The sequence below is a fragment of the Apium graveolens genome, chromosome 10 (assembly GCF_009905375.1).
Source record: "Apium graveolens cultivar Ventura chromosome 10, ASM990537v1, whole genome shotgun sequence".
NCBI classification, from domain to species: Eukaryota; Viridiplantae; Streptophyta; class Magnoliopsida; order Apiales; family Apiaceae; genus Apium; species Apium graveolens.
The window spans coordinates 124,363,384-124,371,870 of record NC_133656.1 but is presented as its reverse complement, the minus strand read 5'-3'; the positions used below and the strand labels follow the sequence as shown (position 1 = coordinate 124,371,870).

General features: G+C 34.3%; 1 protein-coding gene and 1 non-coding gene across 2 annotated transcripts; one reads left to right on the top strand and one right to left on the bottom strand.

Annotated features, from left to right (window-relative positions):
• The first annotated feature begins 4,123 nt into the window (after nucleotides 1–4,123).
• On the top strand, nucleotides 4,124–4,196 carry TRNAR-UCU (transfer RNA arginine (anticodon UCU)). Its single transcript has one exon. It is a non-coding gene; the product is annotated as a tRNA-Arg (tRNA).
• Nucleotides 4,197–5,137: 941 nt separating this feature from the next.
• On the bottom strand, nucleotides 5,138–8,090 carry LOC141689281 (UDP-D-apiose/UDP-D-xylose synthase 2-like). Its single transcript, XM_074493529.1, has 9 exons — nucleotides 7,740–8,090; nucleotides 7,074–7,166; nucleotides 6,837–6,944; nucleotides 6,557–6,671; nucleotides 6,331–6,464; nucleotides 6,151–6,252; nucleotides 5,973–6,065; nucleotides 5,732–5,867; nucleotides 5,138–5,642 (listed from the first exon to the last, which is right to left on the bottom strand). The coding sequence occupies exons 1-9, from the start codon at nucleotides 8,007–8,009 to the stop codon at nucleotides 5,530–5,532; spliced, it is 1,164 nt and encodes a 387-aa protein (XP_074349630.1). The 5' UTR covers nucleotides 8,010–8,090; the 3' UTR covers nucleotides 5,138–5,529.
• Nucleotides 8,091–8,487: the final 397 nt, after the last annotated feature.

Genomic DNA, 8,487 nt, shown 5'->3' with positions numbered 1-8,487 from the left:
GATGTTGTGATTGACAAAGTTCATGTAGTCATCACAGAGGACACTCAGCTTCTTCATGAGCTTAAAAATGCACAAATAGTAGCCTTCCCTGAAGCCTATCTATATCCAAGTAAGGGAGTGTCCTATATCTTCTTACAGACCAAGAAAAACAAAATCCTAAATGTTCCCAAGAACTGTGTGAAAGGGAATATAAGACTGATCATGACTCTTCAATCTGATTTAAAATATAAGAAGAACAAGAAAATTGAATATGAAGAAATGATCAGGATCCTTGAAAGGTATCTTGTGAATGCTGACACCATGTTGCCACCCACTCAATTTAATCTAAGGAGTGAAAAGGATGATGATGAGCAGAAGCATGATGAACAAAAACCTTCGGGGCTCAAATCCAAGTCAATCATCAAGAGCAACTGGCAGCATGGATAAGAAGCAGGATGAGAAGAAGGATGATAATAAGGAAAGATGAGAAGAAAAGTTAAGCAAGAAAAGGCAAGATGGCTCAGAACCACAACAAACCCTAAAAATCCAAACAAATCAAGCTCAACCTTCAAAGCCAATAAACTCATACACTGAACAACCTCCTACCTCAAAGCCTAAATTCCTATACAAACAAATTGCTAACACCTTTCTAAAAATACTAATCACCTCAAGCCAAATATTTCTCAAGAAAATCACAAACCTACCTTCTGTCAAGCCATCACTCAAAGTTCACTACAAGTCTGTTGGGAGAAAATCTAAGAAAGCTAAGCATACTAAAAAATTGCAAGTTACTGAGAGGGCCATCTGGAATTGTTACAAGTAAAGTGATTTTCTACCTCTAAACTGGTGCATCTCAGATGAAGACTACTTTCAACAACTAGCTGAGGAAATAGTCAGAGTTTGGGTTGTACATTAAGGGAAGTAAGAATCTACTATGAAGATGGGTCCTTCACATTTCTTGGATGCAACTTAATGGATACCTTTTCACCCACAGAAATCAAGAGAGTGATAACCTTACTAAAGGACAAGGACACTGCAACCAGAGCATGGAGATATGTTTTAGCTGAATGGTTGATTGTAAGGGAGGAAAGAAGAGCTAGAAATAAGGCTGAATATGAGGAGAGTAAAAGGATGTACGATGAGGAGATTGAAATGTACATTAAAAGATCAGAAGAACTCAAGGCAAAAGGGATGAGCAGAATTTCCAAGGATGGAAGATTTCTAAATGTCAAAGCTAGCACATTTTCAAAGTTTAGGATTGATTTTTTAAATGGTTATCCAAAGCCTGACAGACTCAAACTTGTGGAAGCTCTAAGAGGGACACCAATAATAGAGGAACTTGAAATTCTTGTATATTTAAAGGACCTCATTAGAGAAGAAACAAAAGATGCAATCTTTGTCTAATGCATGAAACTGTTTAAACTCAAGAAATCACCTAATGTATAAATGTTGTATTTGTGTCAATTTTTATGTATTAGTCTAATTATCCATTGTAGCTTGGGGTTAGTCTTGTTAACAGACATGAATTTGTGATAAGCAATCTTCTCACAAATTGGGGGAGATTGTTGTGCAAGACATGCTTGTACAATCACAAGACTAAGTCAAATTGACAATCCTGAGTAAGTTGTATTGTAATCTAAATTTGCATTTTGTATTGTACCACTTAAGTCTGTAAGAATGTTCAAGGGCAGACTGAAGTCTTTTTTTGTAAACAGTATCAAGCCTAAGAATTCTATCTGGAAGAAGATCAAGAAGATCATGCCTCAGAAGAATTATGAAGAAGCTCGGAGTTGAATAAATCTGTTTTGAGAAAAATATTTTAAGTCAAGATCTCTAGAAGTCACAGATTAAGTGTTATAGAAAAGTCATTCGAGAACTCCAGAATGACTTATCGAGAAGTCAGGAAAAGCTACTAGATAACTCAGAGATATCGACAAGCCAATTTGAAGACATGAAGAATGGAGATATCGACAAGTCATTTCTTCACTAGAGAACTCTGAGTTATCGATAAGCCAATTTGTTACTAGAGAACTCAGAGTTATCGGTAAGCAACGTTGTCACTAGAGAACTCAGAGTTATCGTTAAGCCAAAGTGAAGACATGAAGATGAGAGATCTCGACAAGCTAAATTCTCTTATAGAGAACTCAAAGACTTCGATAAGTCAAACCAACTGTAGAGTGATTAGAGATCTCGATAAGATAATATACTTATCGAGATGTCAAGTTCTCTATATATCAAACTGGAGATCTCGAGGTAAAACTCAAAGCACAAAGTGCAGAGCAGTTAAATATCCAAAATTATCAATCAACAAACAATCTAATCAGTTGGATTGACAAGTCTACAAAAGCAGCTTGAAGAGTACAAGATCAAAGGTAAAGATTAACTGGCAAAGTAAAGTCACAGGTGTGCAAGATTAGTAAAGATACACTAAGCCATAAATAGAAAGATTTGGTTATCCAAAAATAGGGTTTAATACATGCTACTGAACACTGTGTAATAACCAGTGTTTACTGTTCTATAAAGTAAACACTGGATGCTTTGTTAGATGAAACAATTGAGATCGGAATTCTTGTATTTTCTCTCAAGGAAGAAGTTAAGCTCTTTATTAACAAAGAGCCTAGAAATTTTGTAGCAAGATATTCTTAATTTTAATATAAAATTAAGCGAGTTTTGAAAGATTTGTGTTCACTATTTTATCTGTCTAAATTCAGTACTATCACATCTCACTACAAGATTTTAATTTACTTTGTTCATCACCATAAACACTTCAAGAAAAGCAGAAAAACACAAAAACACATTCACCCCCCTCTGTGTGTGAGTCATTACATAACATAGCTTCACAACCTTTTCACTCATATGATCAAGTCTTTGGTTCCACAAAATTGAATATCTAATCTCATCAGCAATTGCATTAATTCAGAGCTACATTATTCAACTATGTAAAAAGTCCCATTTTTCTCTCCACGAGAAATAACTAGATTCCTCTTAAAACATTTCATTTGCTCGGCTCCGAAAGTAACTCGATAACTTTCAGTATCTAGTTGACCCATAGATATCAACATCTTCTTAATTTCATGAATGTGCCTTAAATCTAGTCCACAAAGATGTTCCGAGATTAATAAAGTCTTATCAAAAGTGACGAACTTTATCGAAAATTTTCAATTCTGAAATTTATCATCAAATTCCTGAAGTTACCCTTCTCTTCTAGGAGTTGTTGGAGCCGTACACTAATTTGTGAAGTGAACCTTCGCCTGACAATTCCAACAAACAATATTTTTGTGATCATTGTATTGTCCTCTCTTATGTGACTTTGATCCACTATGACCCTTATTTTGCCCCCTTTTGGACCTTCTGCCTCTACTGTCAGTACTCAACAATGATCTGACGACTCTTTCGAGTTTCTTCTACGAATATCTTCTCCAATAATCGAATCTCGAACTCCATCAAAAATCATCTTATTGTTCCAGATGAATAATATATAACAATGACAAATGATGATCAACTATCAGGAAAAGTAGATATCAACAACAAGACTTGTGCTTCATCATCAAATTTATTATCCACATATATGCCAACATTGACATAATAGACCTAAATTCATTCACAAGACAAACAATACAATCACCTTCATTTAATTTTGTGCTAATACTAACAAGATATAATAGATAACGAAAGACGTAAACTAAAGTAGGTAACTTGATTAAAATGAATATTAGGTCGATATAAGTGCTAATACTTTTTCTTTAACAAAAATTTGCAGTAATTCTTTATATGTAAACTAGTTGCCCTCGTATATGTTTAAAATAATAAGGGTGGTGTAATTCTGCTGATGTGAAGGCACGTGTTTTGTTCATTTCAAATTCAACTCTGAAGTTTAGTATTTAAATTTGAGAAATATGATCAAATTGAGAATTTACCATTTTTTGCGCAAATGGTAATATCAAATTATACAACATTATTTTTTTAATATCAAATTATACAAAATTGTTATTTTTAATTATATGTTTCAAACAATATATATTATTAAGTAAATAAATATTATTGAAAAAGTTCGTACATTGAACGAGTTTAAAAATGTGGGGAAAAGTGAAGGATGTCGCTTCCCCATTTGTACTGTAAAAAAATCTAATGACTTCAAGCATCAGCACCCGTGGCCTAATGGATAAGGCGTCTGACTTCTAATCAGGCGATTGTGGGTTCGAGTCCCACCGGGTGTGTGTTCCCCCTTTTATTCTTATTTTGATAGAAATTATATTTTTATAAACTATTTTTATTGAATATAATATTCAGATAAAAATTTATTGCCTAACCAGATGGATAGTTGACTTTAAGACGTCTTAGACTATAAAACTTTAATTCATGAATAAATATTTTCCTTTTCATGATTATCTTGTAAGTTGTAATTATTTTTATTGTCAATTTCATATTATATATTATTATGAAATAAAATAAGCTACTTCTTTTTGAAATATAAAATAAGCTACTTCTATTAATGGAAATTTCATTAGATTCTTAGTTTTATTTTAAATAAATCTATTAATCTCGTCCTACATTAAAAAGCCAATATTTTTATTTTTATTTATTAGTCTCTTTATTAATAAATATCTAAATAAAATAATGTATATTCTACGGGGAAGAATAGAATTGAAAATTTATAAATATTATATGTAACATCTTTAGGAAAATGGATAATTATTATTAATATTTAGTTGTCACTTGTTTTAAAAAAAAATATTTAGTTGTCACTTAAAAGATGCAGAGAGTTGTAAAACACACAACTAAAAAAAAATTCCTAAGAAGAACCTGAATTGCACCGGCTTGTACCTATGAGATATGACGGTGAACAGAATGGCCAAGTTCATTACATAATATCTGATGTGTTTTATAAGATCAACCCTATCCAGGCCTAACAAGAACAAAACATTGATATAACAAGGTCACATTATTGCAGCACCCTAGCAAAACTACGTATATCTTTGAAAGGATTAGCTGTAGCTGAGGCTCAGCTGCCTCAGCATATCATCCCCTAAACTAGCCAGCTCAGTTTCTAGTTTTATTGTACCAGCAATTTATATTGTCCTGCAGAACTAGAAGCATTTTAACAGTCCAAGTTTATGAGATTAAACCTAAAAGCTAAATGTAAACATTTCCAGATAAATAAACAGAAAAAGAGAGAACTGGTTTATTAAACAAAGCAATACAACAGCCCTTCATTCAGGAGAACAGACAAGAAATGAAAACACTAAACCCTGGGCAGAGCAGGGACTTTACTTGACATACGTCCAATTTAACTGTAATACTGGAGCTTTCGATTCAGCCTTACAAGAAAAATAAGACTTGTGGCAGTTCCATAAACAAACTACTTCGACAATACTGGTACAACTTTCTTACCAACCAATACTTCATAATGAACACAGGAAAGACCAAAAGAACTGCAGACTGTAGATTAAACAAGAAGGTAACCCCATCGATTTATTTGAAGATTCAAATCCCTGAGAATAGCACACATAGCATGGGACTGATTTACTAGCAAGCCAATACAACTTTCCTTCAACTTGCAAGCGGTTTAGCAATAGCCTGCTTGATAGCTTCAGCATATGTCCTGTGCTGGTATGTCAGAGTCGATTCAAGCAAATCCCAGAGTGACGTCTTAGGGTTCCAACCTGGTAAAATTCCATGTGAATACATTCGTAAGAATAGCTTTCAAAAGTTCCAAGGCATCATAAAATAATGAACAAGATTAAAGCTATACCAAGTTGCCGATTGATGATGGTCATGTCTGGAATTCTCTTGTCACTGTCATCGTAACCTTCACCGTAAAATTCTTGCGAGGTCACATCAATGGTCGGACTATCAATAGATGGCTCTCCACTAACTTTTGAGTACACCTGCCAGATATATATATATAATAGGTTAAATAGGAAACTCTAGAATCATAGCTGATAATCAATACCCAAATGGATCAGCATTGAAGAAAAAGATGGCTCGTCTACCTGGGTCATCATTTGAGCAAGCTGCCTTACTGTAACTTCATTGTCAGGGTTTCCCACATTGAATATCTGACCATTAGCCCTGGATGGATTTTCCTGTAATATGGACATTTTGATTTATTCACACCTTCTAGTCATAGCCAAACATTAAGTAGATATAATGAGAGAAAAAACTATATACAATCATCAACAAGACAGCTTCAATGGCATCCTTAATGTATATGAAAGTTCTCTGAGATTCTCCACCATCCACAAGCTTGAGTGGCTCACGACGCAAGAGATTCTAGACATATAGAGAAAGTGACTTAGTACTTAGACATGATCATACTAATTGTAAAAGCACGATAAGGATTAATCTTACATTACTGAAGCAGGCCAGAACCCTAGGGACACCCTCGCTTGGACCATCAATACCGGGAATGAAGTCCATCCTTGGGCCAATCCAGTTGAAAGGTCGCACGATTGTGAACTCAAGGTCATTTTCTGCACCCTCGGCTGTCAAAAAATGTATCGGGGTGTCAGAAAGTGAGATAGGACCAGGAATCCAGGATGAATGAAATACACACATAACTTATCATTACACTAACCATAGATTAGCCTCTCAATCAGTTGCTTAGCACATGCATAAGACCACCTCTGTTTCTCTATTGAGCCAAAAATGCAAGGGGAATCGTCCTCTTTTAGAATATAATAAGCAGGATCCTGTAAATTTTCAAGAAGATTGATGAAACAGAACTCATACTGAAGATGCAGTCAAAACATCTAAACCACGTCAAGAAAATGATCTGATCAACTGTACAATCCAAATTATACAAGAAGAATACTATGCATCACACCATGAAGCACTATGAAAAAGATAAGCCTCACCTTGCGGAGGGGGCTGTCTGCTGGAAGATAGCTACCAATTGTTTTTCCATAAACTTCACATGTGGAGAAGTGAATAAGACGCTTGTGGTTCTCTGAACAGTATTTGACCTGATGACAAGAAAAATAAGGTTAATTGCAGATCTTAACTGAAAAAATTATGAACAGATCAACATCTGACAAGTTCGACATAATTAAACTTCTACAATAGGAAACGACCAACAAAAACAAACTGCATACCACAGGCAGCGCATCAATGAAGTTACTGTAGATCGTATCAAGAGGACGGGTGTTGTAATCAGCTGGAGTACAAATTGCTGCAAGGTTAATTGTCTGCGCCAAAAAAACATATAATTTCAGCTCATAAAGTCGAAAAGCATCAATTCAAAATTTTAAATTAACATATCGGTTCCTGCAACAGCATAATTTAACAAATAGATATCGACATAAAAGCACAATCAACACATACGGAACAAACAACACGAGAAACTCAACTTTGTTTAATAATTTTGCACAATGTACATCACAAGTCTAACAGATCAAACTAAATATAAATTTGACACCGACAGATGGAATTCAATTCACTAGACGCATTAATCGCAACAGGAATTCTATAAAACAAACTAGTTAACTCAGAGCGTACACATTCCTCATACAAAAAAGCAGCTAAACCAAAACAACAAAAAACAAATAAATCAAATTCCTAACTAAAAACACACTAAAATCGAAACAACACGAGAAATTCAGCATCATAACTAAAACTACAACAAAATCGAAAAAACACGAGAAATTCATAACAAAACCTAACGACATAACCAAATCGAAACCACACACCGCAATGCCGAACTCAGCAAACCACCAAATAACAAAAAAAGAGGCCAAAAATCAAGGAAGGAGTGAAATTACCAGATCGGCCATCTTAACAAGACCTTCAAGGCGAGAGTCGTTCTTAATATTGATACGATGGAACTGAATTCTGCCATTCCAAGGCAAAGAATCAGGTTCAAGCAAGTGCTTAATCTTATCATTATAAACATCAACAGCCAGCACTTTGTGTGGAGTCTCCGACATGATTTTCTCGCAGAGATGAGATCCGATGAATCCTCCCGCGCCGATCATGCATATTGTCATCGCCGGAATTTGTTTTCCGTCCAGATCTACCCTCATTGCCGCCATTGCTCAAGTACAAAAGAGATTGCTACAAATGGTTTTTGAGTGTGGAGTAGAATGTGTGTTTATGTGTGTATTATATGATGGTATTTATAGGCTGTGGCTGTGGGGGAAAAGGAGGGATAAGAGCTTGTTACTATACTGTGTTGTAGTTGTAGTAAGTTAATCGAGCGGTGCTTGCAAACCACTGCTCCTATCCTATGTAATGTCTAATGTGAACCCGTAACAACCATATTTATTACGTTTTCATTTTTTAAATTACGGTTCTATTTTATTATTGAAATTTAAGCTCTATCTTTGAAATTCACTGTACGTATATAACTTCGTTAAATACGTATTTAGAAACATTTTTATCTAAAAAGTCGCATTTATTTATTTTACTTAATTTTATAAAATTATAACTCTATCATTAAAATATACTAAATACTTCTATAATTTTCCTAAATATGTATTTAAGTTCATTTTATTACATTAAAAATTACTG

Bases quoted from the DNA above. Each gene is read 5' to 3' on its own strand.
- LOC141689281 (XM_074493529.1), bottom strand. From the start codon at position 8,009: ATGGCGGCAATGAGGGTAGATCTGGACGGAAAACAAATTCCGGCGATG. The intron at 6,465-6,556 runs GTTAGTGTAATG...ATTTTTTGACAG, and splicing joins GATTGAGAGGCTAATCTATG to CCGAGGGTGCAGAAAATGAC. The intron at 6,066-6,150 runs GTATATAGTTTT...TCCATATTACAG, and splicing joins AAGCTGTCTTGTTGATGATT to GAAAATCCATCCAGGGCTAA.